Source organism: Carettochelys insculpta, chromosome 10 (assembly GCF_033958435.1).
Source record: "Carettochelys insculpta isolate YL-2023 chromosome 10, ASM3395843v1, whole genome shotgun sequence".
Lineage (NCBI taxonomy): Eukaryota > Metazoa > Chordata > Testudines > Carettochelyidae > Carettochelys > Carettochelys insculpta.
In genome coordinates this window covers 37,432,579-37,449,499 of record NC_134146.1, presented here as the reverse complement: position 1 = coordinate 37,449,499, position 16,921 = coordinate 37,432,579, and the positions used below count along the sequence as shown (strand labels likewise).

Here is a 16,921-nt window from a genome sequence, read left to right as displayed (position 1 = left end):
CGGGGGCTATTTCGAAGTTGGCGCTGCTACTTCGAAGTAGTGTGCACGTGTAGACGCGGCCTGAATCACCAAAATCCCTGATGCATCTGATGAAGTGAGTCTGTGCTCACGAAAGCTCATGCTCAAAAGTTTTCTGTTAGTCTATAAGGTGCCACAGGACCCTTCGTTGCTGTTACTAAATCCCTGGGAAACTGAACAAAAACATGAGAGGGGAATAGATATTGACAGACGCAGGAAGGAAGAAAAAAATAGTGTTTGCACACACTGTTGTTTATTATACAGGATTTCATTGAAAGTACAAAGGCATCATCAGTGTTCCTTGGAATTTACTGTTTTGTAACTGGTACATTTATACAGTGTGTTTAAAAAAACCTTTCACTTCAAGGATGCAAGCCAGACCACAAATTCATTGGAATAAAGAAAAGACGGGTTTTTAACAATGTAAAAAAGCATTTTTAGTAACAGGTCTGTACCAAAAAAAAAGAGACAGTGGGGATTAGAGCATCTCATGTCATGTAACGTTATATACAAATGCACCATTTATTTTGTAATTGGAACCTGTGGGTTTCATTTCCTTCATACTGATGAATTCAGAAAAACATTGTTACTGAAATGCTCAGATTCCAGAAGAAGTATTTACAGAGAAAGATAAACACCCTGCCCCAGGCTTACAAAAGAGAAACATTTGTGCACCTGGAATGCACAGTCTCTCCCTGCTCTTTCCACCCTCGCTTTGCCGAAGGAGTGACCTTGAGGTGGGGAGAAGCCTATGGTAACGCATTCAGAGAAGCAATCGAAGTCCCTTTAACAGCGGAAAAGTGTCTCTTTTCTTCAATACTCCCATTATCAGAAGAGCTGGAAAAAAATAACTAACCAACCACCAGCTAAGCTGCTAAGGGCAACTTTATCCAAGGGCATCATGAATACTAGAGCTTAGGGGAGGACAATCGGTGAGAACTAAATGGGAAGGCCCTGGTCTGATTTGCTAGAGCAGGGGTGAGCAAAGTGGGGGGCAGACCCTCTCAGGGGGTTGTGAAATTTCTGAAGGGTGGTGCAGCATGGTCAGCTGCTGGGCATCAGGCTCATCCATCTCCTTAAAAATGCTGACGTGTTCCTGGTTTTGTGTATTCACATTTATATACAAATTCAGAAAGTTTTTACATTCGACAGACCTATTTTTCTTGCATGCACCAAAAAGGGTTTGTGGTGGTCGTGTTTTTTTGTTTTTGTTTTTTTTTTTTATGAACTAGACTGACGTTTCTGTTGGTGTGGATTACTTTAGACAGGTTGGGAAGACCCTGCTAATTGCAGGGGTGGAAAGTGGAGCCCGATGTAAAAAGTTTGCTCACCCCTGTGACAGAGATTTCTTTTCAGGCAAAACTGAGGGTTTAATGCTTTAAAATATCAGGCAGTTGCAACGGTTTTTCTAAATCTTCCACTGTGTAACTTGGCAATGGTGTGTGATGGTACAAGCAAAGCCAAAGCACACAAGTCCACCAGCAAAAGCATGCAATGAGGGTGGCTCCAGGGAGCTTATACATGAGCACTCTTAGCATGGGTAGGAGAGCTGGATCCCGATGAGTAATAAAAACGGTTTTCACCAAAGGACTGAGCGTCACCTGAGCAACAGACGATGATGCAGCCACCAAAGAGGCAAAGGGCAGAGCCAATCCAGCCTGTGTAAAGGGAGTATCCAAAGCTCACAATTGTGGTATCCCGATGAGCACACACAGGGAACCAGATAGTCGCAACGACACCACACAGTGCTGGGGAGACATTAAAAACAATAGTAACTACAGCACATAAATCCAGTCCAGTTGCAGAGGTAGTCATGTGAATTGTGTTAACCCAACGTGAGAGACAGGCTTCTGCAGCCAGCCTGGTCACAAGACAGGCCGAGCAAGTGCAGTTCCCACCAGTCACTAAAAATGTCAAGGTACTTAGCTACTCAAGCACAGACCCTTGATCCTGCATGGTACTGCCTGGGAGACAGCAAGTGCCCTGAGCTCCCACGGATATCAGTGACCTTCCAGGAGGGCACAGAGGATTCTGTTTTCAGTCCATTAAGGACCTGGCAGATCACAATAGATATTATTGCTAGAGATTTTTATCCATTGACACATTTTTGCAGGACACTCATGAGCTCAGGTCACTCATCATTATTTAAAAACCAACATTCAGTGAATGTAAAGATGTGCAACAGATCCAAGAATAAACTACAGGTTGCAGCTCTCAAATCCAGTACTCTCTCATCCAGCAACATTGTGGTCCAAAGCTGGAGCCCCTGCCCAGTGCATGGGAGATGGGTACAGGAGCACCTTTACTGTTGCCACAGCAGCCAGGGAACAGGAGATGGAGCCCTGTGGCAGTCCCGGGGAGCCTGAGCTGGGGCCAGAGTCCTAGGGGAGGGAGGCTGCCTCAGGAGCACAGAGCTGTCTGGGGGCAGAAGCCCTGGACCTCCCTCGTCCAGCAAATTAGTCCCAACAATGCCAGACAAAGGAGGTAACAGATCACAATATCTCACACTTTTCATTTCTTAATGTTTTGTTTTCAAGCCAGATGGAAGAGCAATTTCCTTTTCAGGACATCACACACTCTGCCGATCAGTTAATCTGACTTCTTCTGTCTAGTTTGAGAGTTAACAATGAAACTCAGGTTGTGATCCAGTTGTGGGAAAGGGGGAACAGACATTGCCAATATTTATCAGTGCATATCTAGCCCTTTAAATCCTACCTGTGAACCATAAGGTGCTACCACAGATTGAACCTCTCTAGTCCAGCACTCTCCAGTCCAGCAGAACCCATGGTCCAGCATAATTTTAGTTAGCTGGATGTCCACTCGTCAAGGGTGTGGTGAAGTTTCCTACAGTGCCATGTTTGTTTATAGCCACCAGTTCTGGCTCTCAGTGTTCCGTGCTGTTATTCAGCTCTAATTTACTCCTAAATGTCTTCTAAGAGCCGAGTAAGCAGTGGAAGTGTTGGTAATTTCTACAATGTGGCTAGACAATATGGACCTCACGTGGGAACTGGGGATGCCAGAAAATAATATGTACTGGTTATTAGAACTGGGCCTGGCAGCCAGTCCCGCTCTGCTCTCACTTCCCCCCAGCCAGGCAGCACACAGCTCGTCCCACAGCACTGGGACACTGGCCCCGTGCCCCCTGGCAGCCAGCCCTGGTCAGGACTCCAGCTCCACAGCAGCTGGACCCAGCCAGGTATGATGGTTAACTAAATGTGTCAGTTATCCAAGTGCCAGATAACCTGGCGTTTACTTAACGAGTACTAGTTTGCACTTGTATAACAGATACCAGAGACTTGCAATGTCTGTGTATTAAATGTGTGTAGTTTTGATGTGCGCTGGCACAGCCCAATTTTCCTTGAGAAAAATGCCTTTCCTCCCTCATTGTCTTTCAGTTCCACTGTGAGTTCTCATGAACCTTATCTGCAACATTTTGACTAAGTAATCTGCAAAAGGGCTGGGAAACAGAAGAAGGGAGGATAAAAGCTTGTAGGGGAGATCTGAGCAGGGTAGAAGATAGAAAGTATTAATATCCTCATAGGCATTCAGAGGAGACAAAACAAAAAGTTTGCCATTTGGTGCAATCCAAAGGCAACATACAGAACTTTAGGACTGGAAGGATTAGGTATTTGTCAGTAAATCTCAGTTTCAAAACACCATACATACACAAACTGAGGAAAAGTAAGAAAAAATGCTGCTTGAGAATATATTCAAGTTTGATTTAAGGATATTTACTTTGTGTATTTTGATGTGATGCTGAAAATCCATGTTTTAACAGTTAGAAAGCTTCACTTTTGGAATCTCAATGTCTATTGATATTAAATAATTATAATCTGACCCTGCATTGTCTGAGCCTCCCATAATTTGACACAACTGTAGAAATTTAAAGAGATAAAACTGAAGGAATTGCTTAAAACCCACCATTTTGCAGGTACTCAGAAAATTTTAAGTGAAAAGAATGTTTAAAAATAAATATTGATATATACCCATCAAAATTATTAAAATATTATTATTAAATATTAAATTATGCAAAACCTAGGTATATTTATGGCCCAATAATAAAAGTCACTCCTGGAACAGATTTGAGAGTATTCAGAAATAAGGACAATGTCACAGGAGGCAGAGAAAACCCATCTCTGGTTCAAATATAAAAGTAATATCTACAGGTAGGGAAGTAAAAATGATTTGTCAAATTCTCAGCTCAAATAAATCAACATAGTTTCATTGATTTAGAAGCCAAATTTTCAGCTGGTGCAAATCTGTATAGCTTAACTAACTTCTATTCATATGACAATTATGTGCCTCTTACCCAGAAGAAAACAACCCTAACAAAGCTCTTGCCTTTTATTCTCATTCCTTTACTAAAAGCTGTCCAGGTTAGGCTTGATTCTATTCTTGTTTGTACCTGGAACTATCCCAGAAAGGTCAACAGATTCACCCCAGAGTAAGTGAGCAGAGATTTGGACCCTTTTCTCATTCTCATTATAATGTTTTCCTTGAAAGATCCCACTTGGATAACAGCATATGCAGTTAGGAAGTGCTTCACCAACCTGGCACCATGCAACGTATTTCAACATAAAACTTAATACAGACAAATTAAAAAACAAACTCAGAAAAATCAGAATCAGGAACCAGAAAGAATCAGCTGTAAGGCAGGAAATCCAAAGCAGGAATGGAAATGAGAAAGGTAAGAGGAGAAATGGACAATAATATTCACATTGAAATATAACTTGGGGGAAAGAAAAGCTTCCCGCCCCTCCCAAAAGTGGTCAGAGAAAGGTGAGACAAATTTTAACAGGGAAACAAATTCCATTCACTTGTGCAGGAAGATCTCTAGAATTTAGTGAGGACAGAATCAACAGGGGTCTACAGAAATACTCTAGCAATCTATAGATTTAAATAGAAAATTAGATTCTTTTTCTGGGCTTTTGAACCATCTTGTAGCTTTCAGTCCTTGTTATAGAATCCTGTGTAATTCTCTTGCTTGGCCACAAAAATCTACTGCCAAGTTTTTGCTTGTTTGTTTGTTTTTAAATTAAGTTCTATAGGACTTGTTCATAATGTCACAGGAATGATAGTGGTTTTCCAGGCTACAGTGTCACTGTGATGTCTACAAAGCAGGTGGTGGGTTAACACAGATATTCTCTGCAGGCAATGATGGTAAAAGAATACAGTTTGGCATAATATCATGGTCGCTGAAAGCAGTAAGAAAGCATGTCACTGCATTGAAGCATTCTCACAGCTATATGAGCTCACAAAAACCACCCTCACTAAGGTTCTATCATTGATACTGCAATCACTGAATTCTCTTAATGCACACTGAACGCACTAAGAGACGATTGCATTAGGCACTCGCAGGATTGGGTCCTAACGCTATACTTCCTTATGTCTCATACATCTGAGAAGAATCAATCTGCAAATATTTTATTTCCAGAAGGGGTTAGCTATGCTAGACTCTGTCCCTGTGGCTATCAGAGCAAAACAATAACAAAACTATGGCAGAGTGGCAGATTTCCACTAACCACGTAAAAAGATACCTTGAGGCTGTGTCAAAAATTGAAGTTTTGGGGAGGAGAGGGAGGGCACAGAAGAAAGAAAAAAGGAAAAATGTGTGGCTAAAGCAGAGAACTAATGAGAGATTCTGTCCAGGAAGGTAGAGAACACAATCATAATGGCTGCAGTTATTATTACAGAAAATATTTTTTATGGAATAGAAAGGAACATCTGAAGGATGATAATAAAGCCAATAATAATTTTGAGCTTCCCCAAAGAGAAATACCCAGTGGATTTTAAAGGACATTTTTGGAATAAAAAATTGGAATTTGTCCTGCATGTAAATTAGCTTTATCTGATCCTTACAAGCAAGAAAACCCATGAGTATCTAATGTTTTCAAACATGAATGTATCAACTGAGAATCTGCAAGGCCATCTGATAGCTCATGTAAAAAGCTTCTTTGTTGCCCACAAAGGGTACAATCATCTTTTCTTTTCTGTCGGCATTGGCTAAAAATATATATATATATTTATATCTATAGACTATAAGAGCCTTATCCTTCCAGACCTCTCCCCCGCAACCCAGGACAGAAGAAAACACTTGCTCTGATATGAGAAGAGCAGTCAGGGTCATCAAAACAATAATGTCTCTTGTATATGCGGCTAAACTCTATGCAAACCACCTTATTTTGATGTTGACAATGTTGGGAAATTCTTTGCATCACCAGCCAATTAAAGTTGCTCTATGGGTCAAGTTTCACCTCCCCACATTTAGTTGTCAACAGTTCTAAATGAGCCTGTTGATCCTGATGGGGGATATGCTTGAACTCGCCTGGAGTTTTAGTATTTTACATGGGGAATGTTTCAATTACACACACACACACACACACACACACACACACACAAAGGAAAAATACACGCCACAGTTGTGATATTTCTACAAATCAGTGGGATCTGATTTTACTCTGCAAGTGACAGCAGAAAACTTGCTCTGTATAGCACTGCAAGGAAAAAACAAGAGGTTTTTTGGTTCTTTTTCAGTCAGGATTCAGGGTTTACTAAAAAAGGTTTCCTGAATATAAACTGCCCCTACTTCTCTTCTTCTGATAATACTGCCTAGGATTTTACTAAACCAGTCTGGGCATGGACACACTATACCTTTATACTTGTTCCACTGTGCTACCATAAATTCATATTGCCAGATCCTCCATGCTTAGGCTATGTCTACACAAGCCTGGAAGATGGACCTGCTCAGGGTCGAGCTTCCAGGCTTCAATTTCACAGATCTGGTAGGGACGTTCAAAATCAAACTCTCAGTGGTTGCAGTCAACTCTTGTCTCATGAGGAGTAAGGGAGGTCGATGGGAGCAACTCTCCTGTTGACCTTCTTCAGTAGAGACGGTCAAGTAAGCCAAGCGCCAAGCCTTCTTCAGTAGAGACGGTAAAGTAAGCTATGCAATTGTCATAGCTAGAATTGCATATCTGCAGTTGACTGACTTTGCCTACTGCAAGACATAGCCTAAATCTCACCCATGCCATCAGTATGTCATCTGGCTATGCACTTGAGGGGTTTCAGACCACTGCACTGAAACCCTTAACTTTCTGCATTATAAATTTAATTTAACTGAGTGCTACAGTCACCTAAATAGAGAGCATAAAAGGGTGGCTTGGGAATGGGGTGAGGCTAGAGCAGCGTAAATCTAGTAGTAGTAGTAGTAGGCATCCTTCAGTCTGCATAGACTATGGATCGCGCCCTTTAAAGTTTCAATTGAGGACTTCATTTACAGCATCTATTGTGACTATAAAGACCCACACAAGAGTCTTGATGAATATTGTCAAGAGAGTGAGTCCCTATTACCTGTTTTACTCAAAATGCAGTGGAAAATATCCACAGAAGACAGAAGTAAACACAGTGTATATTAAGACAGTGTTGTACTCAAGGAGGCAAAGTGTCACTACATATGGAAATTTCCTTAAAATGTGCTTCCTAATACCACGTTATACAGAGTGAGTTTCCATGATCCTCATTTCTTCTCTTTCTACCCAAATGGCACCTTCCCAGTTCTTTAGTAAAATTTTTGGGTTTCTTTTTGAATTAAACACTTATTTTATAACAAAATAAAATGACTCTGTGTTCCCAAAAGGAACACAATGTGTAGGTTTCCACTAGTATGTCTAAGTGTAGGTTAGCAAAAATTTGAGATTCAAAAATAAAAGGCAATCTTTCTTTTTTGACTGTGATAATTTCAAGCATTTAAACTGAAAGAAAAGTAGATTTAGATACTGGAAGTACCTGAGTTGATGGGCTAAATCCCTAAGCGCACAATCACTTTTCACAGTGGCCAATATAGTTGTTTTTAATTGCAATATATACATACCCTTAGGCACATAAATGCCCGAGGGAATTCATAGCCCAAAGAGGTTACTATTCTGAAGCCCTACCCATGTGTTTTGAATACCTGTACTACTAACATTGCAAAATTATTTGAATCTACTTATGAGAAATAATTTTATTTTAAATATGACTTTATAACATTCCAAACTATCCATCTAAGAGATGGGGCTATTATGAGAGAACTGGCTGACCTCACATTAACATTTTACAGACTTTCCATTATTCCATGTATAATAAAAGCAGAGTGCTCTTGAATTGTCTTAATTTTCAGTATCAGAATGGTAGGTATTTTGGCTTTTCTAGCATTGTTTATTTCCTACCCTCTTCCCAATCTACACTAGGAAATTGACCTTTTAGCAGCAAGAGGTCCCTGTCCCTCTCAAAAGGAGTATCAACAATTTTACTGATAAGATGTTTTTTGTTCCATCAGCACTAGAAATTGAACTGTTGTCAGCTGGAACCATTTCTGACAGCTGCTAGCAGCAATAGTTCAATTCCCTAATACAGACAGGATTAAAGCAAACAAAAAATATACATCAACATTCAATAGAGAGAGGTGTGCATGGGTATGATTGTTCTTACTGCAGCCTGCTATTTTCTGTGCACATTAAATCAATGGACTATCTGAGCTTGCCATTTTCCTGGCCAGTTTTCAATAGTTATTTTAAACTCCACAATGTGTATCACAATCTGTTTTTTTCTTTTTAACCATTTCAATGCTAAACACATCTTTTTTTTTAAATTAATAGGAATATATACAGAGCTTATAACTCTAATGTCAGAACAAGTTTCAAAAGTGTGTATGTGGTGTTATTCCATCAGTTTGCATGGAGAAAAATCAGTGAGAGATCAGAAGTCTGTCCAATGAGTTTTAACTGTCCCTTTATGTTAACACTTTCTTTGCTCAGTGGGGTTGCTAGCTTTGAAACTTAAAGTATACATACACTGAAACTGGGAGCCTGTCTCGCAGAGATGCTAGTTCCATTCAAGTCAGCACACTTAAAAATGGCAGCATGGCCTCTGCAGCACAGATGACGTAACAGGCTAGTCACCCAACTAGAAAGCCACCCCACTCCTTGGGTCTATGTTCAGGCTGCAGCCTGTTCCAATGCCCATGCTGTAACTGGGCCTGCTGGTGGTAAGGGTAAAGGTGCAGTTGTCTGCAGGCCCAGCATTTCAAAGAGGCCCAGAGCTCCAGCTGCTGCTGACACTGCTGGCGAAGTAGCAGCAGACACAGCTCCAGGCACCTGTGAAATGGCACGGAGAGCTGGGCCGCTGCTCCATGTGCAGCTCCGAGGGAGCAAGGTGGTAGGGGTACTCAAGCCTGAATTAATCTGTTTGGCTACCCTGACTGGAAGCCACACCCCCGCTGCAGTGTAAACATACCCTTATCTACTGTGACAGAATGTGGGACAGCAGTGGGGCTTCTATGGCTACAAGGGTGCTGGAACAATTTTTATAGCAGGGTTGCTGATAGACACTGAACCAAACTGTAAACCCCATGTATAATGGAAACCAGTTCAAGTCATGGGGAGCACCTATGTGTAGCTGTGTTTTGCTTTTCTCTGGACTTAAGGAGTCAATTTGTCCTCTTACTTAAACAGCCTGAATCTCTCTTGTCTAGCACCCTCAGTGCTGAATGAGAGAATTTGCTGGACTACAGGAGGTCATTATGGTCTTGGAGCATTACCAACACTTCCACTGGTTACTGGGCTCTGAGAAGACATTTAGGGGTAAATTAGAGCTAAACAGCACAGAAAACCAAGAGCCAGGACTGGTGGCTGTAAACAAACTTTATGGGACCACAGAAAACTTAGCCACATGCATAGTGAGTAGTTGTCTGACTGACTAAAATTAGGCCAGGCAATGGATGTTGCCAGACCAGAGAGTGCCTGACGAGAGAGATTCCACCTATATTAGTATGAATCAAAGTTATAGCAGCATAAAACCAGTATGGATGAGCAGTGATTTGGGCCCAAGCAGGCAGCTTAGAAAGTACATGGCACAGCACTGTCTGAGTTCACAAGAAGAGATTTCAGTTCTTTGCATCAGAGGCTAACACAACATTATCATTGTCATTTGTTACCGTATCCTGCTCTTTGACTGAAATCCTATCACTCAGCTGCCATAAGTTACTCATCAGAAACAAGCTCCACACGAATAATGAGAAAGTAACTGAAATCTAAAGAGGAAAAGAATTATAAGACAGAAGCTTTTCATTATCTGTAGCTCAAAATGGTTCTGATGTAGTCACAGGATTTCTAGATCCAGCTCTGCTTGTATTCCTATGTTCCAATGAAAGTGACACTAAATTTCTCAATCAAAACTTTCTTTTGGTGAAAAATGCAGATTGGTAACATTGACACATTTCACAAATTTGTGTCAGCTTTTCCATTTGTTTTTGGTCCTCCCCAGAAACAAACCTAAAATCAGTCCTGAAAAAAAACTGGATTTTTTTTTGTTATTTTCAAAATGAAACATTTTGATTTTTCAATTCAAAATGACTTTGTTTTGCAATTTTCCTTTATTTTTTTCAATCTAAGAACAAAAAGTTCAGAATCTAAACAGAACATTTTTTTCTGATGCAGGAACTGGGACACGCAAGCCAGGACTATTTTCTTCCCCCTGCCACTAAGCCAGCAGGACACCCCTCTGCCAAGCTCAAGGGTCTATACATCTGATTTTAAGGAGATCAGTCATGACAATACCCTTTTAAAATCCCGATGCTCTGCACTAGGTGCTGTTAGCACTGGCGTGGAATCATTCTCACTATCTATTACATTATCATCCAGTTAAAGAAGTCTGGAGACTTAGCCCAGTTCCCACTGAACGACACAAAGGCAAACCCCACCATCATACCCTTGCTGGAAATCTCAGGAAACAGCCTAAGGGTCTGAGGACGCATGGAGACTTAGTCTAGTTATGGACGGGATCCCATCAGGTGAGGAATAAGTGGGGCTGCCCCTCTTCAAGGACTTCTTTCTCCAGCGTTCTCTTCAGAAACCATAAGTCACTGTGAGTTTTTAATAGGTGTTTGGATTTTTACTTGCTGGAACTATTTGCAGAATTAACAGCAAATGAAAGGCTAAACTCCTCAGTGAAGAGGACTGTGATTGGAGCTGTTCCACTGTGCTCACTCCACTTTAACACAAAGCCCTGCATGATGTCAGTGCTGGCTACCACGCTGAGAAAGCCAACGACAAGGCAGAGCTTGCACAAAGAGGCCACTCTCCCTTGCCCCTCCTTCTCTGCTGAACAACTGATAAAAACAAGGCACCAGAGCTGGTGTTGAGATGACGAGGCTTCAAGAATACACAGGTGTTACAGTTGGGACAATGAGCTTCACAGTCCGATAGTGGTCAAAACAATCTCCTGCTCAGTTACAGAGAGAGAGGAAAGAAATTGAGAGAGTAACTCAGAGTCCTGGGGAAAAAGGGCAAGACTAATGGAGCACAGAGGGAAGGGTTGCTGAGGGTATGTGGGCACAAGTTCTTGTCCCCAACTTTATACCCTGTTCTGTTATTGCCTTCAAGACTTGTACCTACTATCATCCTGCTTTCCTCACCCTTAATCCTCATCCTATTTTTATGTGATTGCACCTTTGAGGCTTCACAGGCACTAGAGCTAAGACAAGGAGAATTTGTGGGCAAGTCTTTTTCTCAAGGCAACTTTGGGCCAATGGGCAGGAGTGCTCGAACAATTTAATAGTGAGGTGAGTATGGTGAAAACCTTGCATCTGGTGTTTCTTATTACTACTTCAATGCCTCCAGTTCCAACACCTCTGGAACAGGAGTTTAGTTCATATCTCCTTTCTCCCCTCCCTTTTGCTGCAAATATAGTAATGCTTCTGCAAGCTAGACAGACAAATCAATCACCCGTGGGCAGCTCTGCATGTGTGTAGCAATACTGATCACCTTATTATAGATTTGTTCTGGGTGCTTTACTTGGAGCAAGATGCCAAAGGGTATCTTAAGACAATGCACAGTAGGGTTTAAAACCCTGCTCTTCTCCCTACCATTATTCTTTGTTTCTTTTATTTGTTCTCCTCCTCCTCATTATGTGTTTGTTTTCTCCAACAAACTCTATAGTTAGTCTAGTCTGTGGCTAGGCCAAGCCCAGATAGCCATGGATCACATAGTCTATTCTGGTGACTCAATCTGTACAACATGTTATCTTTAAATCAAAAGAGGGCTTTCCATTCAACCAGGAAAGGAGTCACCCAGGCATCAGATGTACACCTTACCCAAGAGGATAAGCAGGATTCCTCCTAGCTGGGAACGTCGGTACTTAGCAGCCCCAGGCTCATGGCCCATCCGAATACAAGGCAGGACAGTCAGCAACAAGAAAACAGCAGGAAGGCCCAGAACTGAGGCAGCAATCATCAGAGCTCGGCATGCCTGGACATAGCCTTTTGACAAAAAAAGTATTGATTAGTAAACAAAACAGAAGGTGACATTCAGCCAAACACTCCTATATAACTCACTATGCACCAAAAAGTCATGGAACTGGGGAGCAGACAAGTGGACAGCAAGAGAAGGACGTGGTGGTGTGTGCAGAGTTAAAGGCAGGGAGGAGGAGGAATTTTCCTAGGTTCCCAATGACTAATGGGGAAATGAAGCTGGTTAAAAGCAGAAATTGAAAATAGATGTTCTCAGACAGTGGTCCATGAATGGTCCACAATGCCCATGCTGGTGGCCTGTAGAATGAGAGCATTTTGAGACCCACCTAGGTAGGTAAGGGGATGTTGAAGAACTGGGGGTTGAGGATGCTGGTCCATAAGAGACCTTTGCCATGCTGGACTAACATAGCCTTAATAGAGCTGACCACTTTCAACGATCAATACCTATCATCAATAATCTACATGGTAGATGTTCAGCCCAGCAGCAATGTTTCAGGTGAGAAAATTCAATACATTGAATTGTCCACTGGTGCAGAGTTATGAAGAAGAAATGAATGTAACCTTCAATTAGAGATATAAAACCACTCCCGGAACAGCTAAGATATGGGACAAAGCCCCATAGATCATGAATGGAGCATAAAGTGAGGAAATGATCAACTTTGTAGCATCAAATCTCTCTCTCATAACCCTATGGTAACGTCTTCTAGAAGATACCTAAGGGCTATGGATTTCCAGCAGTGAGGATGGGCAGTACCCAGCTGACCCATGGTACTGACCCCCCGGCCTCTTGCCATCAAACAATAAAATTTTGATAGCTCCATGCTGTAGTGCACTGTACTATATTCCAGTGCTGTTAAAGCCATGACCCCCAACACTGGAGGCAAATTTCTAGAGGCCTTAACCAGCCAGGCTGGAGTGGAAGTTGTGAGATGGGCACTAATTTTAACAAATAGGAGCTCTACTGAATCCTCAAGGCCAATGTGGACACCACAGGATCCAGAGGTTTAACAGGCTGAATCCCCTGCCATTTCAGCAGGCAGGTAAACCATCTCCTCTACCAAGCTTCCTATCACCTATGCAACAACAGCCCAACACAAGACAGCAGGAGATAAAATAGAGCTCTTTTTGCCTATAAGCATCCTAGTACAAGGTGCTTGTCATTAGTATTTGCCTGTGAAGTACCATATACACCTATTAAAACTAACAGGGTAATTACATAATAATGCTACAATTGGCTTTCATTAAAAGGGTCATCTGTTTTGTTTTGGTTCCACACACACATTCTTAACAGAAGAGGGAGGTTGTAAGGGAAATGCACACATTGACAGCTCATATTTCCATTCTGTCCAACAGAAGGAAATGACAGCACTGCCACAGGAGAAAGTATTCATGAGTTCAGGAGCACTGATGATACCAGACAGTATGCCTGCCAACAGTGCCTTGAATCTAAAGTCACAAAATGAATGACTGTGCATATGAGAAACTTGGGTTCCAGCATTTCCTCTTCTTTGACATGTAGCTTCTTTGTACATTTGAATATTTGCTTGAAAACAATTTCTTTAAAAAGGGCATGGTAAATGAGGCTGAAAGGCCCTGGGTGCATCAATAGAATCCATCCCAGTAACATACAGGCACATTCACTTAAAATCCTTTCAATGCATCAAAAACTTACTGTTTATTTCTAGTGGGGATTTCTGCTACTAGATAAATTAGTCCCACGTATATATGCACTGTGTAGTAAAGTTACTGCAGTATGTATTTTGGATTGTGATTTGTTATTCTTCTTGAAGGGGGGCACTGTTTTCTACTACTAACAGATTTATTTACCTATTAATGAAAGTTTAATTATACAGCTTTTTCATCAAGGTGGAGATTTTCTTACAAGAAGAAAAAATTACTAAAATTAAGGCATAGGAAACTAAACACATTGTTAACTATAGTAGTGGACTTGACAATAAACTCTGTGACAAAAAATTGTGTGCTCTATGACATTCAGTGACTGATTATATCTGAAACAGATCCAGGGTCTTGCCACTTACATTAAAACTATTTTCAGAGCACCTTTTAAAATGTGAACAAATAAGGCAAACAATTAACTGAAAAGTGGCTGGCAAAGCTAAATTGTAAGGAAGAGGTATCTAAGAGTAACTACATGAAATACCACCAAGGACACAGAACAAAAAACTATTTACAGATGCTACGATTGTATGAAGAATCCATATGCCCAGGTCCAGAAGTTTGGTTAGTTAGCACAAAAGGACATATTCAATCTTAGTGACACATCATGTTTAACGTGAACTTTAATGTGAAACTACTTTAACAAATTACACCACTAGCAAATATCAATAGTAATTAAATGCGGCAGATTAAAAGTTCTGTATTGTATTGTCTTAATAGGAGCAGAAAGCATTTGAATATCAAGACTAAGTCTTCTAAATTAAAATAAATCTTTAATAATCTACTATTAAAATTAGTTATACTTATCAATATGTTAATATGGTAGATCCATAATCTCTGAGAGAGGAGTTTATTTAAAGAACAAGTTTATTATCTGAAGTCAAAAACTGACACTCATAGAAATAATCGTGTAATTCAGAACTCTATGTCACATCTTGTTATTGTAATGTATTGTTTGTATGGCAGGAGCCCTCAGAAGACACAGTTAGAAAGAAAGAAATTGTGTATCAAGAATTATAGCAACTAAAAATAAAATGGATCACTAACTGTGAAATAAAATATAATCATGCCTAAGACATTAAAATATTAACCAAAATCAATCTAAAATATTAGCTGTAACTATAGGATAGTATCAAACTAAATATAATACAGATAGAATTCAGAACTGGATTAGTGAGTGAGATCCTGCACTGTTGAAATCAATTGGAGTTTTGGTATGATCTCATGCTGCACAGGACTTGTTGCAAGGGGAGCAGCACTTTTCCCTTCATCTCTGTATCAAAAGAGAAACAGTGAGGAGTCCATACCTGGCAATATGAGAATATCTACTAGTGGCTTGCAGTGATAGAGTCCCGTTGCCATGACACAATCTGCCCACAGCCCTTTGGATCCCAGCTCGTCCATCTTCCTGCAAGTAGTGATGGTGTAGCCACAAGTCACGACCCAGTCATTGGTGGATGTTGCCACGATCACACCAATCCAGCCAACAAAACTAGAGACAAATCCAACTAGGTGCAAGCAGGTGGCAACCATGTCTACAGCCTGTTAAGCTAGCTGAAAGGAAAAGCACAAAAAGTAAAGATGACTGGGCTTTGTTAGCTGAAGCAGCCTTGATTGCTAAAGAAAACAAGTGCTGGGACCTGCCCTAAGCTTGGTGTATGCAGATCCTAAATGGTGGTCTAGTGGTAGAGATCCCTCTGATCAGTTCAGCCTCTGGGAGTGGTTGGAACTACTGCCAGCCCCACTGACAGAGATGGGAGGAGTAACACAGGAAGCCCTATTTCTTCCAGCTAATAAAGAAGGAACTGAAAGACAAACTAGCCAATCACAGGGCAGGAAAAGGGTGAAGAAGAAAAGAGTAGAGAAGAGTAGACTTATTCCACCCCATCACTTTGCTTGGATGTCGTAAATTAGTCAGAGACTTAAATCCATCAGACTATAAGAGTTGAGGGTGACTTTGCCTTTTTATAAATACATTCCCTTTATCTAACTAACCTGAAGTAACAAAAGGAAAGGCCAGAGCTTTAATTTAAAAAAAAAAAAATCAAATCAAATAGTAGGAAAAATGGAAATACAAAAGAAAGCAGGGATTAAGCAACATGGTGGGACTGATTACAGGTCATCATACCAACACGCTCCTGCTGAAATGGGTTTGGGAGGCAAAGAGAGCTGGTAACTAAAGTGATGGAAAAGAACAAATTGATCCGCTTACCAAAAACAGCAGCTGTCTGTAGCAAGCAGCCTAGGGAAGATCAGTCATGTTCCCTTGGGATCTTTTCTGATGCTTTCTCTGCAGATGCAAATAAATAAGTTTCTACATTAAAGCTACTGTGTCCCAGTTCTCACAGTACTTTTTAATTCAGACAAAAAAAGTCTCACTGATCTAGTTTAAAGTATCTTATTATTTCTGCTTTTGAATCATCAGATCCAGAATAACTGATTTTTCACTCAAATTACTTGTGTTTGTATATTTCAAGCTATTTATTCTGTAGAGAAAGGAGAAATATATTGTTATAGACTTCAAAGAAGAAGAAAAATCTGTTTTCCCTCTTAGTCTGAACCAGGGTAGAGAAAAGCAGATCTTCCTAATTTCCTACTTATTTGCATCAAAGAAGAAAGTATTTCCAAAGCCAGCAGATTTGTAGCAACATTGCAAAGAATCTGTCAAAGAGAAGATTTGAGTGTAATTGCAGTGCTTCGAGTCTATACAAATAAAACATGCCAGTGGAGACCACTAGTGGCATTCTTTCACCATTGCACTGTGCCAGGCGAAAATTTAATATGATGTAAGGTTACATCAGATGCTTTCTCCTCTTAATTTGCATTTAGAGCTGTTTGAGGAAAGATCATTGTAAGCTGATGCCTGCCATTAAGTTCCTGATGATAAACTGCAGCCACACGCTGTTCATCACTTTCATTCCAGTGGAGAAATCAGATTCC

At 40.8% G+C, this 16,921-nt stretch overlaps 1 protein-coding gene across 1 annotated transcript; it reads right to left on the bottom strand.

Moving 5' to 3' along the window:
- Positions 1 to 277: 277 nt before the first annotated feature.
- CLDN11 (claudin 11) lies at positions 278 to 16,259 on the bottom strand. The gene is made up of 4 exons (XM_075004227.1): positions 16,194 to 16,259; positions 15,289 to 15,535; positions 12,149 to 12,313; positions 278 to 1,766 (listed from the first exon to the last, which is right to left on the bottom strand). Exons 2-4 carry the CDS (start codon positions 15,512 to 15,514, stop codon positions 1,534 to 1,536), a joined length of 624 nt encoding a protein of 207 aa, XP_074860328.1. The 5' UTR covers positions 15,515 to 15,535; positions 16,194 to 16,259; the 3' UTR covers positions 278 to 1,533.
- Between the last annotated feature and the right edge of the window lie 662 nt (positions 16,260 to 16,921).

Bases quoted from the DNA above. Each gene is read 5' to 3' on its own strand.
- CLDN11 (XM_075004227.1), bottom strand. From the start codon at position 15,514: ATGGTTGCCACCTGCTTGCACCTAGTTGGATTTGTCTCTAGTTTTGTT. The intron at 12,314-15,288 runs GTATGGACTCCT...TTTTGTCAAAAG, and splicing joins AGATATTCTCATATTGCCAG to GCTATGTCCAGGCATGCCGA. The intron at 1,767-12,148 runs GTAAGGTGTACA...ATGTCTCCCCAG, and splicing joins AATCCTGCTTATCCTCTTGG to CACTGTGTGGTGTCGTTGCG.